Below are 18,983 nucleotides of genomic sequence, written 5' to 3' on the forward strand. Positions count from 1 at the left end.
GTCTGAAATGGAGAAATAAAGAATGGGACAGAATATGTCACATGCAAGGGTACAGTTTATTCAAAATTAAGATTATGCATTGTTTAACTGGGCACTGTACAGTTTATTTAGGCTCAGGTTAAAATATATACCAAATTCTGGAATAACAGAGTATGTGGAAATATGTTTTCAGGGATTCAGAAACTATTCAGTCCCCAAATTAGAGGAAAAAGATAAACATATTAACAATGATGATATGGATAATATATATATGTATATGATAGATTAATTTTTCTTTGAAGACAGAAATGTACACTGAGTCTTTTTGTGAATGATCCTGTAGGAACCTGGAGGATCCAGAGGGTGACCTGAGTGATATCCAGTCAGATGCTGTACCACTGGAGGTTCGTGACTGGCTGGCCTCCACTTTTACACGGCAGAGAACCCTGATGCTGCGCCACAGTGAAGACAAGCCACACTTCCGCAGCATCGTCCATGCAGTACAGGCTAGCATCTTCGTGGAGAGGTTTGATTTACTTTAGTAAGACAGCTATACAAAACAAATTACTGTGGTAACAGAAGTATTGGTATAGCAACAAAAGAAAAAAATGAGAACATGAGATGCATTTTTTTTTAATTTTGTTTTGTTTTTTGTCTGCTTATTTAAAAAATACAATTTTCACCAAAATCACACATTTCTATGACAGAATGGTTTTCAAATAAAATGTTAGTTTTGGCCAGATGATGTTTTTCCTTTGCTCATTGTATGTTCATAGTAAATATTGCAATCTGAATAAACTCCTGAGATGCAGACTCTTTTTCAAGAGGTCCAAATATTATTATACACAACTGTAATGGAAATGAACTGGTTTAGTATTTCTCCTATCTTAATGAACACTCATTGCACTACCAGTCACACACATATTAAAATTAACAGAACACTTAATCTACTCACATTAGCTATCTTATATCCTAATTTAGAATCAGTAGTTAATCTATCCTGCCTTTGGGCTGTTGTACAGAACTGGAGCAGCCAGAGAAAAAACACCCGCTATATAGTAACAGTATGTTTTACCTAACCTGAATAATGTGTTATGACAGCAAATCAAATCAACAGATATTATATTAGAATAGTCTGGTAGCCAATCAGAACCACTCAATACACCAGATTTTTTTTTTTTAATTTCAACTTGAACTGTGCCATTTTAAAACTAAGTTATGCAGATTCTAGCTTGAATTATCGCCAGTAGTATAACCATTATATTAACAGAGAAAATAGTGAAAACAGATTGAAGTTGACTATTCTTCACTGAACTTCAATGCGATAGAAATAATTACTTTGCCCCTTACACTGAACAAAAATTAAGAATAAACTCATGAGTCAATCTTTTTTTTTCATCATTTGGTTTAATATTGCACAAGTTTTAACATCCTGAGCCCTATTCCAGGAAGCATGTTCAATAAACTTTTTAAAATAAACTGAGTTGATCAAGTCTGAGAGCAGCAACTCAGTTTCCAGTTCCAGAACAGATGTTCAGAGATAGTTCAAGTAACTGAGTATGTTCATCTTGAGTAAAGCTTGAAAGGAAGCCATTATCAGTGTAACTCCAGTACCAGGATGAACATGGCAGTGGGTAAATAAAGATAAAAGATGTTGAGGGTTGAGTGCTCATCTTAAGTACACAATAGCAAACTAATGTCTAATTGGGATTTCAGTGCATGTAAAAGTGTAAACATCTGCATATTAATGTACTCATCTTTGATAGTGGCTTTATGGATGAGGGAATAAATTTAAGTGTCAGTCAGCCAGTTCAGGTATAGCAGGAGGGGAGGAGTCAAAGATAAACTCACTTTGCTGAAGGAAAACCTTCCAGTGATCAATTTCAGTCTGTTATCCCAGTAACTGGCTTAGAGTTGAAGTTAACTCTTTCTGGAAGGGAAAACCTAGAGTTTCCCTCAACTCTGGGTTAACAAACGCAGAGCTGTTTCCAGAAATAGGGAATGAGACGTGACTTGTTTTTTTGTTTTGTTTTTTCAATAAACAAATGTATTTATTTGCCTCAGTTCTTATTTCTTCCTTCCTATTCTTTGAAAATTTCTTTATATAATTTTATGTGGTGAATTAAAAAAAATCAATGACTAAGTTACTATACTGGCCATTCATTAGTTCACTTGGTATGTGTATACTGTGGGGTTTTTTGTGCTTTTTGGTTACAGGATGTTCAGACGAACCTCCTATACGACTGGTCTCAGTTATCCCACAAATGTCATCACTGTGTTAAAGGTATGTGTGTTCCTGGTGAAAAGGTTTTAACAAATTTTAATGGCATTTATGTGATTCGGAATTCTCAATCAGTTATTAAAATGTCATGTGATTTACTGAATTACCGAAGTCTATAATGGAAAGATGAAAGAAATAATCATTAAAGGCTAGGAAAAAGAGTCTTGTCTTTCTAGCAATCAGGCTATAAAACGTAATGCACAGGAACAGAAACTGTTATCTCATCTATGATTTCATTAAAACAGGATACACTAGGAATGATTAACATCTGTTTTTCACATGATGCTAAAACTGGTTTGTATGTGTCTGTAGCACGTAGACACATGGTCTTTTGATGTGTTTGCACTGAATGATGTCAGCGGAGACCATGCTCTGAAAACTGTCTTCTATGAGTTGCTCACCAGATATAACCTGATTAATTATTTCAAGGTAAGCTCAAATGGAGATAATTTTAACTATCTGACTGTGTTATTATCTGAGTTCCAAAGAGAATTTCTAATACAGAAAAAACAAGGTTTGTAGTTTTAGTCAGACAGTGTTTAAGAAGTGCAATAAAAATTAGTCTCGATGCAAGATTCAAGCTCATGAATGACTTCTTTGTTTTGGCTTTCAAAACAATAGCTCTAAACTCCAGACCTATGTTTTTGCCCTACTAAACTTCAAGATGGAATAATGTGGAGTTATCCTTTAAAGTGATGTAATCATGGATGACATAATTTTGCAGTGACACTCATCCATCATGCTTCTCTCTTGCATCATCTCAAAATCAGATTCCCATCCCTGCACTCATATCATTTGCGGACTCACTGGAGATGGGCTACAGCAAATTTAAGAACCCCTACCACAACCTGATCCATGCTGCTGATGTCACACAGACAATCCATTACCTGCTCATTAAGAGTGGAATGGTGGTAAGTCTTGCTGGGAAATGTCCTCACAGAGAGCCATTTTCATGTCTTGAAGAAATGTATTTTTTTCTTTACTATTATGACCTGCTAGCAAGCCACAACATTTTAAACTTAAAGCTGCCTCAGGAGTTGAATGACATGAGACAAGGACACTTCATTTGCAAATAACACCAAACCTCAGAAATGCTCCCAAGCAAAATTGAGGAAAGGGAGAAAGGGAAGCTCTAAACCATAGCACATTTACATACAAACATATCCCAGTGAAACCTTAAGGGGGGAAAACTGTTGGATAAGGTGCACACTGTGAGAGTCTAACATTTACCTTCTCCTGTTTTCACTGCAATGTGTTGCACAGCTGCAGAATAAAGGCCAGTCTCATTACAAGTTCCCTGGAAAAAAGCTTTATCAAAGCAACGTTGAAAAAAACTACCTTCAGTGCAGTCACCTTGACTTATAAGGTTAATTATATATCAGAAGGGAATCACAAGTCAAAATAATCAATGAAGGAAAAAAGTATTTATAAATATAATAAAAATTATATTCATAATTAAATATTTCATATTTTCTACATCAGGGGCCCACAAGGGCTGCATACCTTTGTCTTTGTTGCATACATTTTGATGATTATTTCATTCTATCATTTGGTTCCTCCAAATTTTAAACAGAACTCCTGAAGAATCAAGTTTAAGTGGTTTTCAGACTTAATGGTTTTAATAATTAAGAAATCCTGTAAAATATAAAACTAGATTTGAAATACTGTCTCAGGGAGCTTTTGATCATGGTTTAAACCCCCATTTTCCTAAAATTTTAAATCTTGATGTTTTGTTTTATTTGTCCCTCCTCCCCAAATGCTACATCTCACTTTCTCTCAGCACTGGCTAACTGAGCTGGAGATCTTTGCCATAATTTTTGCAGCTGCCATCCATGACTATGAGCATACGGGGACTACCAATAACTTCCATATTCAGACCAGGTAATTACTACAGAATATTTTAATCATTGCAGTTTGAGGACATCGTAGGAGAAGTGTTCATTTTCCCTGTGTTACTGACTGTCTTTCATATTTATTAAATTGTATTTTTGTTAATGTTATGCACACTGTGAAACCTAACAGTATATCTTAATAAAAGACGTAAGTTCATTTAACTTAATCTGCTGAAAAAGTTGGAGTCACTCATTCCCATAAATTAAATGTAATTATAAATAAATTGTTGAAGTTCTAACTCAGTTGTTTTGAATATACTTAAATTTGTTGAGTATTTTAAGTTGTGTCAGCTCCACTGACTCATTTTCTTGGAGTTTACCTTCTATGATTACAAAAAATGTAAACACCACTTCATCTTACATCTTTCAATTGGTGTTTCTATTTCAGTTTTTAAATAATCACATACCAAATATGTATGCAGATAATTATTAATGAACTGACAAAAGTGTAACGATTTGATACTGGTCATATCAAAAAGATAGAATAATCAATTAAATCAGTAACTGTTAAATAAGTCGATTCACAGTAAATTCAATATTTTAACAAATAATGTTTGTAGAAGTACATTTGTAGATTTAGAACAAAGAGACACTCAGGAGTGCCTGGGTGGCTCAATGGAAGAGAAGGTGACCGTGGATAATACCACGTGGTGGTGCAGACGGTGCAGGTTCACATGCCGTCCTGCGTGATTTTCCTGTCTCACATCACAGCTGACTGTCAACTACAGCCCCACCCCCCCACCACACAAACCCCAAGGGAAAAAAAATGACAGTCATGTTATGTTTCCTTTTAATCAAATCAGAGCAAATGTTGGTATTCGATCAGATAAACAGCATACTGGGGTTATACTAAATATCAAAGCCTTTGAGTTATCATTGAATGGTGTGTCCAGGGCACCATGGTGAATTTCGATCATTCACCATGAAATTTTAATTTGCGATCATTCACGCATATATTATCCAATCTGCCCCAAACTTCTCAAGCGTGAAAAGGGTCTGCCCCAGAACAGATAAGTATGGAAATATTTCACCAAAGTCATAGTGCCACAGAAGCACAAAACTGTTGTAATTCAAAGACACATTGTCCAATCTGCCCCAGACTTCACTGGTTTGATAAGAGTCAGGCCTTGAACACATGTTTATGTCAGTAGTCAGTGATAGAACAGCGTGATAATTAGTGGGAATTCGCCATCGCTGCCAAGGTGAGGACGGACTGATCAAAGTTTTGTACTTTGATGTTCCACTCCTCTCAGGTTGATTGCATTCACTTCAAAAGTAGTCATAGGAGGTGTACGTTAGCTAAATTACACAACACTCAGCATTTCAGGCTCAAAACATCCATGTGACTGGATAAAACTCCACCTATAGCACACTCGAGCTGTGGTACAGTTCAGCACAGCACACTTGGACATTCACTGAGGTGCGAGGGCCCTCTCATTGCTCTCATTAATACAATATATAACATAGTACAGGAAATGATTATTATTGTATTTTATTATTAGCTATCATATTGTATCCCATTTTAACAAAAGAAAGTTCATGACGAATGTAGCTGTGTGGGATTTGCAGGTCAGACACAGCACTGCTGTACAATGATCGAGCTGTTCAAGAGAACCACCATGTCAGTGCTGCCTATCGTCTTCTACATAATAACGAAGAAATGAATATCCTTGCTAATCTTTCAAAGGATGACTGGAGGTAAGTAGAGACAATATCCAACTATTTAGCTTGTATATCTGCTGGCCACCACTTCAGTTGAATCCTATCATTAACAGTTATAATCTCTCAGCTTTTCATTATTAGATACTCTAATGCTGATATTAGCATGCTCATCTTTTCACAGTGACACAGATTTTGACATATAATAGCCTTTTTCTCATGCAAATAAAGGGGATGTGTCATTATTCATATCAGTGTATTGTACATGAATCCAATCTTTCCAATAGGTTTTGGGATATTTTACTGTCATTGATTATTTCAGGGAACTACGGACTCTAGTAGTGGATATGGTATTGGCCACTGACATGTCGTGCCACTTCCAGCAGATCAAAGCCATGAAAAGCCTCCTGCAGCAGTCTGAGGCGTAAGTTCAATTCAATTCAATTCAGTTCAGTTTTATTTATATAGTGCCAAATCACAACAAACAGTCATCTCAAGGTGCTTTATATTGTAAGGTAAAGACCCTACAATAATAGGATCTAACCATTTATTCAAATGAACAGAAGTGTCCTGCTTCTGAACTTAAGATATTTTATTTATACATAAGGAACTAGGATAAAATTCAACTTAAGTGAGGGAATAATGGTAAAGCCAGCTTTCAGCAGTTGCTTAAATTAAGTTAATTAAGTCAGTCATGTGGAAACAGTAGTGTGCGTAACATTCTGAGTCTGGTAATATTCCATTATTGTTTAAAGGATTATCAACATGAATGAACAGACCTCAACTGCTTTGTGTTAATAGACCAACCTGTTGACACAAAGCAGCATATCTGCTCAAAAAAATTAAAGGAACACTCTGATAACACTTCAGATCTCAATGGCGGAAAAAAAGAAATTCATGCTGGATATCCATACTGATATTGATTGTGTAATGTCTTAGGAATAAAAGGATGCCACACCATTTGAAATGAAAATTATCAATCTACAGACCCCAAAAATCAAAGTAAAAAAAAAAAAAATTACAGTAGGCTACTTCATTTTGCCAAAATTTCATTGCAGCAACTCAAAATGCACTCAGTAGTTTGTCTGGCCCACACGTACTTGTATATATGCATGACAATGTCGGGGCCTGCCCATAATGAGATGACGGCTGGTGTCCTGGGGGATCTCCTCCCAGATCATGACCAGGGGATCACTGAGCTCCTGGACAGGCTGAGGTGCAAACTGGAGGGTTGGATGGACTGAAACATAATGTCCCACTGGATTTAGATGAGCATGTGGCCAGTCCATGGTAATAATTGCTTCATCCTCCAGGACTTGCTTGCATACTCTCACCACATGAGACCAGGCATTGTTGTGCACCAGGATGAACCACTGCACCTGTGTAGGATGAAAGGATTTCATCCTGATACCTAATGGCAGTTAGGCTGCTATTGCCTAGCCCAGGGGTCTTCAACTCCAGGCCTCGAGAGCCGGTGTCCTGAAGGTTTTAGATGTGTCTCTGCTTCAACACACCTGAGTCAGATATAGAAGTCATTAGCAGGACTCTGGAGAACTTGACTGCATACTGAGGAGGTCATTCAGCCATTTGATTCAGGTGTGTTGGATCAGGGAAACATCTAAAACCTGCAGGACACCGGCTCTCGAGGCCTGGAGTTGAAGACCCCTGGCCTAGCCTGTAGAGGGCTGTGTGTACCCAGCCTGAGGAGGCATTGGTACATACAGTATACTTATTGAGAATCGGATCGGTCCCTTCTTCCTGCTCTTGTCGGAGACGGTCGCACTATCTCTCTCTCCCTGCCCTCCCCATCTCTCCGCTTGCTGCTTGCTGTGAGAGCGTCTTTTTACACACTGTCCGAATAAGAACAAGATTGAACCATGGATCTGGCAAACTGGGCATTCTCCATCATTGATCGAATTTTTTCCACTATGAGATCCGGGACAGGGGAGCCTGCGTGTCCGAGTGGAACAGACCCGGTTGGATACGTCATCGACTCTTGGAGCTCGTGGAGACCTGTGTGCTTCTCGGCCCTTGGAGTGGAAGACGTGGAAGACGCCTACATATTCGGCTTTTTGGTAGCAGTATCTTCTCTGTTTGGGCTCGGTGGATACCTGCTTTACTGGCAAATTAAGAAAATCTGGACGGCGGTTCGACATCTGCAGAGGCTGCCGATCCAGGTGGAAGGGCTGAGCAGAGCCGTACAAACTCAGACTCAAAGCCTGGTGGACCTGAGCCGCAAGATTAGCGAGCTCGCAGGCGAGAGGGGTTAGATCAGGAGATATAGTTCGGTTCTGCACAGTGAGGACGGCAATCAACTAATTTGGAATATTGGATTTTTGAATGGTTTCCCAGTAAGACTGAAGGCTGTTGGAAAAACAAGCAGCCTGTTCCAAAACAACTTCTGTTATCAGGAATTCGGCTCCCCTGCCGGCCTTGGGTTGGCAACCATATCTCTCTCCAGGGCACTGTGTGCGGCTGCTCTCCCCCCCACTCCGCGTTGTGATTTGTGAAGCTGGGTCTGGTGTATCACGGCCGCTGATGAAATTCCACCACTATCAGCAAACTGTTTTGGCTGGAACCTGGCATCTGGCTCCACAATGCCCCCACCTCTCGTCTCCTTCTGCATCCCCTCCTGCCCTGACCTCACCTACCGCCGCTGTCCTTGCTTTACATGTGCAAATGCTTTGCTAAGGTGGTTTTTTTGGACCCTGGTATAGTGCTCTTTTTGAGCACTGTACCAGATGACTTTTTTTTTTAACCTAACTTCCCCATGATGTGTTGTTTTCTCCTCCTGCCAAAGGTAGCGCCGTAAGAAACGGCTGCATGACCCAAGGACACATATCCCCCTATGTGTGTTGTGTTTGTGTATTTGGATGGTGTTCTGTAACTGCAATTTCCAATGTGTGAACTTGTTCACCCACATGGCAATAAAACTTCATTCATTCATTCATTCATCTCTACATGATAGTAACTCAAATTTTTGCATTGTAAGGGTTTCTTAGCCTACAGCAAAGCGGTAGAGTTATTAGTTATCTCACAAGAGTCTGGATTCGAATCTGTGTGTTTAGCTTGCATGTTCTCCTTGTGCCTGTGTGGGTTTCCTATGGGTACTCCTGGTTCCTCTCACAATCCAAAACATACATGTTACACACTGACTTTCAGTTGGCTTTAAATATGAATGTAATCTAAAGAATAAAAAAGCATTATATAAAAGCCTATTATATTTCATTCCATTGATGAATGTCAACAGTATAATTTTAAAAAAATGATTACCGTATTTTCCGGAGTATAAGTCGCACTTTTTTTCATAGTTTGGCTGGGGGTGCGACCTATACTCCGGAGCGACGTATATGTGACATTTATAACACATGAACCAAAATATTCCAGCCACTTGACATCTCCGTGAACTGCAGCTTTAAGGCAGTCTTGCGTAACCTGTGGGCGCAGTGGATGATGTATGGAGAGCACAGCTTAACGGCAACTGGGAGAATGCGCCACCCAACTTTCCTGGAAGTCATTGGATGGATCAAGAAAACATGGGCTTCAGTGACAAACCATCCTGTTGGGATTCAGAAAGGCTGGAATAATTGGAACTGCAGCTGACGATGAGTCTGACTAACGCGACACAGAAGAGGAAGCGGCGCTTCGTCTACGGAGTGTACGGAATTGTTTAGAAGTGACACCGAGGATGAAGAATTCAATGGATTGATGGTTTGGTTAACTTGTTAGTATGTTCTTTATGCTATGGTTATCTGAATAACTTAATGTTACGTTAACATACCGAACACGTGTTCGTTGTGTGTCATGTAGCTGAATGTGCTACGTTAGCATAACGTAGGCGTAACCGTGTTCGTCCTGTTCTTTAATCCATTATTATTTTAAATTGCCGATCAAGATGGAATTTCTGCTCTGGGTCTCGGATTCTATAAACCCCCCCCCCCCAAAAAAAGTGCGACTTATAGTCCAGTGCGACCTATATATGTTTTTTTCTTCTTTATTATGCATTTTTTGGCTGGTGCGACCTATACTCCGGAGCGACGTATAGTCCGAAAAATACGGTACCCTGAAATAAACAAAACTAAATATGAACTAAAATGGCAAATCCACACTGAATTGAAATTAAATAAAAATAAATAAATACAGAACTAGAACTCTGCTTCTCATTTCTTAGAAATGTGTAAAGACATTGTTTTTTAAATATTGTGACCGACAATAATGTGTAGACATAATATTGATGGATACTTGCTGAAAATCAAGCCAATTCTTTTCTCATGTAGAGGTTCTTTATGTCCAAAAGCCACAAATAACACTCTTAATGATATGGAATGCTCAACCATTATCAGTAATTCTTTTTTCCCTTGAAAAGGTTTAGACTGATTAAGCAACTGTTTCTCTCGCTTGGACACAAGAAAATATTTTTTCTTTGGCAGCTGAACAGCTGCAGGTTGCTTACTGGCAACACTCCCCAGTGACTAACTACACTGTATTTGCAGGATTGACAAACCAAAGGCTTTATCACTGCTGTTGCACACTGCTGACATCAGCCACCCTGCCAAATGCTGGGACCTCCATTATCGCTGGACAACATCCCTGCTTGAGGAGTTTTTCAAACAGGTAGTTACCCAAAAAATTAATACCCTCTTCCTACTCTGTCCACAGAAATCTTATTGTGTAATGGAGGTGCGAGCCCTACCATCAAAATAAAGAACTCAGAACTAAGTTTTTATTTGCTGCCATGAAAAAAACTGAGCATTTCAGCAGACCAGTTGGATGTCATCTGCAGTTAGGCTGTAGTCACGAACAGGAAGAACTCTGGGATTCTGTTTAAATTAAGCTTAAACAATTAAACAGCATGAAAGTTGGATACAGTTGAATGTAGTGTTCTAGAAAGATAGGAGTCCCCAATTGGATTATTTAACTATAGTAGTTTGCTAACATGCAGCTAACTCTAACAGCTAACTAGATATAAGGTGCTAAAATTATCCTCTGACATAACAAAATTGCGCTTTGTCTCCCATTGTGGTGGAGTCTGTTTTCCACTTCAGTGGATGTGGCTTTTGGAGTCTGAGGCTTGCACTCTGTCTGTTCAGTAACAAATCATTACAGGTATAAAATCAAAGTTTCAAGGTCAGTTTATTGTTGTTTAAATTAAAAGCATTTCAGAGAAAACAATGCATGTGTTAACTGTATAATAAGAATTACAGTTGTATATTACTGAGGCCTTTGTACTGTAAATGCAATGGTGCCATTTGTTTCAGGGTGATAGGGAAGCAGAGCTTGGTCTATCTTTCTCCCCTCTTTGTGACCGCAAATCCACCATGGTGGCCCAGTCCCAAATAGGTAAAGCATTTAAATACAGTTAATGCATGTTTGTAGAGGATTTTGTGTATTTTCAGTTAAGTTTTGGATCCATTTATGTTTTGCACCCAGTTTTTGTACTAGTTTAGCCAAGCAAAAGTCAATAACTAATAATAGCCAAGTGAAGATATTAATGTATTTTTGCAAGTTTATTTTTTGAAAATATTGCAGTGCCTAGAGATAAATGTGGCATTTCTGGACACCATGAAACAAAATATCAGTAAGTTAATAAATTTAATGTTGTATGGAAAAAAAGAAAGGCCTCAGAATCAAGTATTGCCCCTTTGTAGGTGTTTTGCATCATCATCCACTAGTCTACTTGTCTGTTGAATTTTATTTACTACTCTTACATGAGAACCCATCATAATTATTGAGATTGGTTGTAGGTTACATTTTAGGGGTCTCCATACTCCTTTTTGATTGCAAATTAAAACCCAATTAAAACCATAGTTACCAACAAATCACAGGGTTGAGCAGGTTCCGATGCAGGCTGTTTATTAGACATCTTAGTTGCACACAAATAGTTAAAAAGACACAGACAGTAGCATAGTGAAGACTGAAATACACAGACAGAGTAACAGAAAAGAAGAAACAACCTGTTGATCATGCCCCGGCTTCCTCATCACATCTTCCGACCAAGGAGAGCCCGTGCAGGGATTAAGTGTGAGTCCAAATAAAATCAAATGATCCATGGGGATGAGCAAGCTCTGTTGCAAAAAGTTACTAGTACTTAGAAATATACAAACACAAAAAAACAGAGAACAAAAAGCAAAAAGTAAGTAAAAGTAAGTAAGTAAAAGCAAGAAGCCCTCCCAGGAGGTTGTGCCTTAGTAGTTGCTGGAAGAACGGACAACATGGACAAAGACAGTCGCTACATCTTCTCTTCTCTCCTCTCTCCTCTTCTAACCGTGGTATTTATACTCTTTCCCTTTCTTTGTCTAAAATTTGTGCTGAGTCTGCACTTTGTAAGCATACATTAGAAACTGTCATTAATTCTACTGACATTATCTAAAAAGGCACAAACATCCTGAAGCATCTTCAATACATTAACAAGACAGTAAGAAAAATTCATCACAATAAATTTCAGAAACAACTTCCTTGTGGCCATCCTATGGTACTCCGGGAGAAGGATTTACAACTGCCCACACTTACACAGACCAGATATGAGGGAGAAAGTGGGGCCCAATTTGCCCCACTTTGGCTGTGCTACATAGGCAAGGTAGCCTATTGCTAGGTCTACTGGACAGATTTATCCCTATTACCAGTATAAATCGAAAAATGAGCAAACAGGACGACTGGTGTCCTATACATGAACCCAGTTTAATGAGCTGAGACCCCAAGCATGAATTTGAATGAGCAACAGGTTCAACACTGGGCTAGAGCAGAAGATGAGTATGCTTTGACAGTGATCTGAGAGGGCCTGCTTGGCCACAGCAGACTGCTAGGGAGGGGTAGCAGAGCCTCTGGTGCCTGAACACAAATAAGAGCAATTCAAACAGGCCTCAAATCTTCCAACTACTTTTAGACACACAATATGCATTTCATTACCATGTAGAAAGCAGTTTAGTTGCCAATAAACAGAAGTAGGAATAATAACTTTAAATATCAGCATTGGAATGATAAAAATATTTCCAACATGGTAATTTTGCCCCTTTAACATAATCTTTTCCACAGTCTTCAAAAGGACATTGTTAAATCAGTAACTTGAGGCTGGGCACATCTTTTGGCAGTGAAAGAGCACAAAATTTAAGATTTCAACCACTATTCTTCATTGCTGGTAGGGGGCTCTTTTTAAACATGTCTGCTCTTACTAAGGCCGGCCAACAATAATTTTCATAATCTGTTATGAGCATGTTGTTTTAAATGTCTGACAGTACACATGCAATTAGAAATACAGACAAATCTCTATCTGATTTGACAATGTCATAATTTTTGTAATGTTGCCTCTATACACCACCACAGTGGATTTTAAATCAAGCAATCAATATGTAAACAGTTGCAGCCAAGGGGTGGAGGGTGTTGGTTTTACTGGTGTGATGCAGACGCTGTACTGATCTGTTGTGGGAAAGAGAGCTGAGCATGAAAGCAAAGCTGTTGATTTACCAGTAGTGGTAGTGACTGAAAAAATGAGAATGAAAATGGAAGTGGCAAAAAATTAGCGGTCTCTGACGCGTGAGTGGGTTCTCCCATAGGATAGGGTGTAGAGATTGGTCATTTGGGAGGGACTACTTTTCAGCAACAAAAAGAACCAGTTTGGGTGATTTGGACATCTGTCAGACCCAGGACACACAGGAATGGTTACATCTCTTGGCTGGCTTAGAAGCACATCAGTTTCCCCCCTGGAAAAACTTTGGCTCAGAAAAGGCAAGTCTGGCTTAGTGTCTGCTTAGACTTGCCCCATGAAGGGGATGCAGATAAGCAGCAGAATATGGGTGGAAGTGGATGAATAATTTGAATTCTTAAGCAGTTAATGCAATCTGCACGTCAATTACATTTTGAATATTTAACTTAGAATTCACTGTGGTTATGTACAGTACCAGTCAAAAGTTTGGCCACACTTGTCCAAACTTTGACTGATACTCTATGTTCAGATGATAAAAATAACTACAAAATGTCAATTTTGTGTGTATTGTAGTTGAATATAACACATTTAAAGAGAATTAACATTTTCTTGTTCAATTAAGTGGGAGATTTTTTAAAAACAGTGCCAATCTGGAATGTCTGTTTTCTGCAGGATTCATTGATTTCATTGTGGAGCCAACATTCACTGTGTTGACAGAAATGACTGAAAGAATTGTGACACCACTTATTGAAGAAACCTCTCGCTCTGGATTGCCTGGTTTCAGACGGTCTAGGTGACCCACACAAGAATCTCACTTTTTTATGGTGGACTCACTATTTATTATGCATATGAAACAGTGTCTCAGTCTCTCTGTGTACTCTGAACAATAGGCTTGAGAAAAATGGAGAGAAATACATAATAAAGCACCTGTGCCACACAGGGCTTTTAAACTGTTGGCTAACTTGTTAGCACTAGCTAACTCCACTAGCTTGCTGCTGCTCACTGTATTAAAAAAAGTCACATCAAAGGTCCACGTTTTTTAACAGCTAGTCTTCACGTGCATGTGTATGACTGAATATTTGGGTGTATGTACTGTTCATAGTTTCAACAGTACTGACAGTGATGGAAACCATTCCAGCATAAAGAGTACCCGCTTAGAGTGCAGCTGCTCTCTGACTACAGTGGATTTCAAAAGCTTCAGGGGCACGTGGAACCAAGAAATTCATCAAAACAGGGAGACATGGAGGAACCAAGCAGCCAAAGGTAACTGATGCACACAAAAAATGTATCTTTAGAAAACTTTCCATTTTCATCTTCAATGCTGTGTGCCAACATAATGCAGAGTGGCTACCTAAACTTTCCTCCCACATAGTTTTTTTATATTAATAGTTACATCCTCACTGCATGCAAGTCTGGATACTATGACTCCTCTGAAAAAAAAGGCAACAAATCAGAGATGCACAACACAAACGCACACCTTAGAGCAGAAAATATGTAAGCTGGAGAAGAAATGGCATTGCATTCATTTCTTTGTTTGGCCTTTAAAAAAAAAAAAAAAAAAAAATATATATATATATATATATATATATATATAATTTTTTTTTTTTAAAGGCCCCAATAAAGCTAGGGCAGCTTGATATTTATCACTGATCAATGAAAATGGGAATGACCACAGGTTTCTTTTCAACACTGTAGCATGACGGAGTCAAAGATCTGACCCAACTATTCCTTTAACTAGCAATAACTTTATGTATTTCACAAAGTTTTAACTATGAAAGAAAAATATATTCACAGCCATCCCGCAGATATAAGTACAGCAACTTTAATAGCACACACTGTTTACACAGCTTACACAATACCCACAGTGCACACGCCTATCTGACTAAGCTATGCTTTAAGCTGATTTTTGAAATACATGATGGAACAAAGTACAAGTACACATTGATTCTGTATATGTTAAGTAGGTGAAGGTTAATCTAGGTATTTTCCATTACAGTGAATACAGTACAACTGCAATAACACAAAATGGCAGCAGTGCCAGTGCATTTTATCAATAACAGAAAAGTATATGCTAGTGTACAGGGCCCAGCTTGCACTGCCATCCATGAGCAGACCGTGTGAGAGACCCTCACAGCAAAGGAGGCCGGGGAGGACGCTTGGCAGCCAGTAACAATCCTTCAGCAGGTTCACTGATGCAAATCCCGTTAGGACTTTTACTTCTTTTATTTAGTCAAGTTTGATTCCTGAAGATTGTTTTTACACAAAACAAGGCTAGACTCACCTTCAGCTCTGTTTAGAATCTGATTACACCATCAAAAGCCAACTTCTCAGTGCAGTGCAGTGCTGAAAATACTTCAGGTGACATGATCCTTGCATTCACATTGGTTCTAGGGATATAGAAGAATTTGCAGGCAATGGAAAGTGGGGTTTTGGTAGTTCAGACTAGTCAGAGACAGGTATTTAATGGGTTATGAAGGGTTATTCTCAATTTTGGTATAATTTGGAGGGCCAGATTGGAAGCGCTGGTGTGTCAGATGTGGCCCGCCAGCTGACATTGACATTCAGTGCTCTAAAAGTGCAGTCAAAAGCCTTCAGTTGATCAAGAACCCCGCAGTGAGAGTACTAACGAGGGCTGGAAAGAGAGATGATATTTCTCTCATTTTAGCTTCTCTTCATTGTCTCCTTATTAAATTCAGGAGTGAATTTAAAATCCTTCTCTTTGCATAAAAAGTCTTGAATAATTAGCATTACATCTGAAGGCAGGAAGGAGGGAAACAGGACAAAAGACATGGTGTGGAAGTGAGCCAAAGATTAATAATAACCAATGATTAAACAGAGTAAAAGAGGTGAATGAAAAAGAAATACTCAGTGCGTCATGGACCATGGTCCCACCAGCCTAGGCCTATTGCAGCATAACTAAGGGATGGTTTGGGGTCATCTGATACAGCCCTAAATATAAGCATTATGTACTATGAGGTACTATGAGGTCTTTAAGATGAGATGGGGCCTGATTATTCAAGGCTTTATATAAAAGAAGAAATATTTTAAATTCTGTTCTGGATTTAACAGGGAGCCAATGAAGAGAAACCAATATGGGAAATATGCTCTTTTTCTAGTCCCTGTCAGTACTCTCACTGCAGCATTTTGGATCAGCTGAAGGTAGGAGGGAGGTTAGTAAGGTCTGATAGTAATGAATAACAATAGTTCAACATGGAAGTAATAAATGGGTGAATTAGCTTTTTAACAGCTAATTTTTGAGAGATTGCGTACCGTATTTTCCGGAGTATAAGTCGCACTTTTTTTCATAGTTTGGCTGGGGGTGCGACCTATACTCCGGAGCGACGTATATGTGACATTTATAACAGATGAACCAAAATACTCCAGCCACTTGACATCTCCGTGAACCGGAGCTTTAAGGCAGTCTTGCGTAACCTGTGGGCGCAGTGGATGATGGATGGAGAGCACAGCTTAACGGCAACTGGGAGAATGCGCCACCCAACTTTCCTGGAAGTCATTGGATGGATCAAGAAAACATGGGCTTCAGTGACAAACCATCCTGTTGGGATTCAGAAAGGCTGGAATAATTGGAACTGCAGCTGACGACGAGTCTGACTAACGCGACACAGAAGAGGAAGCGGCGCTTCGTCTACGGAGTGTACGGAATTGTTTAGAAGTGACACTGAGGATGAAGAATTCAATGGATTGATGGTTTGGTTAACTTGTTAGTATGTTCTTTATGCTATGGTTATCTGAATAACTTAATGTTACGTTAACATACCGAACACGTGTTCCTTGTGCGTCATGTAGCTGAATGTGTTACGTTAGCATAACGTAGGCGTAACCGTGTTCGTCCTGTTCTTTAATCCATTATTATTTTAAATTGCCGATCAAGATGGAATTTCTGCTCTGGGTCTCGGATTCTATCAACCCCCCCCCCCCAAAAAAAGTGCGACTTATAGTCCAGTGCGACCTATATATGTTTTTTTCTTCTTTATTATGCATTTTTTGGCTGGTGCGACCTATACTCCGGAGCGACGTATAGTCCGAAAAATACGGTAAATGCAAAAGAGCAGTCCTATAAATTGTTTGCACTGTGTGCACTGAAGGTCATCCAAGATTCCCCACAGTGTTACTGGAGATCAAGTTAATGCCATCCAAAGTAAGTATCTGGTTAGACACTCTGTTTCTAACATTTGTAGGACAAAGTACAATAATTTCAGTTTTATCTGAATTTAGAAGCAGAGCCACAGAGGTCATCCTGGCCTTTATGTCTTTTAGACATTCCTGCAGTTTAAGTATGTGTCATCTGGCTTCTTGGATAGATAAAACTGAGAATCATCAATCATCAATCTGCATAGCAATGAAAATGTATGCAATGCTTTCTAATAATACTGCCAGGCTTTTCCAGGCTAAATGAAGATCTTCTAAATTAGTGAGATGCCATTTCTTCTCCTGCTTACGGGTTATCTGCTTTAAGCAGCGTGTTTGTGAGTTATACTAGGGAGTCAGGCACTTCTGATTTGAGTCTTTCTTTTCTAGTGCCACAGTTGTATGAAATAAGGATGTAAAACTATCCACAAGATAATCTACCTCTCTGGGAATCAGAGTTTAGGTAGCTGCTCTGCACTGTATTGGCACTGAAGAGCCTAATAATATAGGGATTATATCTTTAAGCTTTGTTAAAGCACTTTCAGAAAGACTTCTACTGTAATAAACCTTATTCTCCACTGCAATTATTAAACTTTGGCTCTCTCTCTCTCTCTCTCTCTTATAGTTGGCTTTTGTTCTTTCTCTCTATGGTCTCTTCTCTTTTCCCTCACAATCAACCCCTCAAGGTAGATGGCTGCTAATGCCTGAACCTGTTTCTGCTGGAAATTTCTTCCTGTTTAAAAGGGAGTTTTTCCTTCCCACTACTAACAAATGCTTGCCCAAAGATGGCCGTGTAATTGTAGGGTCTTTACATTATAAAGCACCTTGAGGCAACTGTTATAAAGTGGTGCTATATGAATTGAATATCTGTCAGTATCAAGCTATCTGAAGTGACCGAAACACTGTTTCTGTGGTAGACCAGGAGGTAAATACCAAGAAGCAGACAAAGGAGAGTGGCAAAGACGACAATGAGGGAAAGGAGGGAAAAGACAGAAGCACGAGTGTTGACAGAGCCAACATGGGACAAGTGAAAATTAAAAGAGAAGTGGTGGTACAAGAGGAGGTGCAGAATGGGAGGCAGCAGGAAGAAAGACCACCTAAAGGAGAAAGAGACAGTAATCACGGTGGGTTTGCAAAGTCCTTGCTGGAATCACTCCCTGATGTTACAACGAATAAGGCATCTGATGGCCACAAAGAGGAGCAGCAATGGCAATGTCAGAATGGTACACAACCCTGATTTTTCTTTTATACATTTTACCTATGGGAAGAATTGAGTAGTTACAGTTTTACCTTTTAACTCTCAAATTATATATATATATATATATATATATATATATATATATATATATATATATATATATATATATATATATATATATATATATATAAATGTATGTGTGTGTGTGTGTGCATATGCAGGGTTCCCATTAACAATAAAAAAAAAATATGTATAGCCACAAGAATGATTAAATTCCCTCTAAAATATGTTGTACTCACATATTCACATATTTATAACATGGTGTCAAACCAGATACTTAATCTGGATGGCATTACTTTGGCCTCCAGTAACACTGTGAGACATCTTGGAGTGATTTTTGATCAG

At 38.9% G+C, this 18,983-nt stretch overlaps 1 protein-coding gene across 1 annotated transcript in view; it reads left to right on the top strand.

Moving 5' to 3' along the window:
- The window catches only part of pde1ca (phosphodiesterase 1C, calmodulin-dependent a), a 44,471-nt gene extending 25,854 nt beyond the window's left edge, over positions 1-18,617 (top strand). The window contains exons 5-16 of the mRNA XM_030757201.1: positions 323-505; positions 2,197-2,263; positions 2,573-2,689; positions 3,031-3,171; positions 4,041-4,141; positions 5,722-5,850; positions 6,134-6,235; positions 10,305-10,425; positions 11,070-11,151; positions 13,904-14,024; positions 14,334-14,494; positions 18,298-18,617. Of these exons, the coding sequence (XP_030613061.1) occupies positions 323-505; positions 2,197-2,263; positions 2,573-2,689; positions 3,031-3,171; positions 4,041-4,141; positions 5,722-5,850; positions 6,134-6,235; positions 10,305-10,425; positions 11,070-11,151; positions 13,904-14,024; positions 14,334-14,494; positions 18,298-18,617 (1,645 nt within the window). The remainder of the gene's footprint in view (positions 1-322; positions 506-2,196; positions 2,264-2,572; positions 2,690-3,030; positions 3,172-4,040; positions 4,142-5,721; positions 5,851-6,133; positions 6,236-10,304; positions 10,426-11,069; positions 11,152-13,903; positions 14,025-14,333; positions 14,495-18,297) is intronic.
- Positions 18,618-18,983: the final 366 nt, after the last annotated feature.

This window comes from Archocentrus centrarchus, chromosome 20 (genome assembly GCF_007364275.1).
Source record: "Archocentrus centrarchus isolate MPI-CPG fArcCen1 chromosome 20, fArcCen1, whole genome shotgun sequence".
Taxonomy (NCBI): domain Eukaryota; kingdom Metazoa; phylum Chordata; class Actinopteri; order Cichliformes; family Cichlidae; genus Archocentrus; species Archocentrus centrarchus.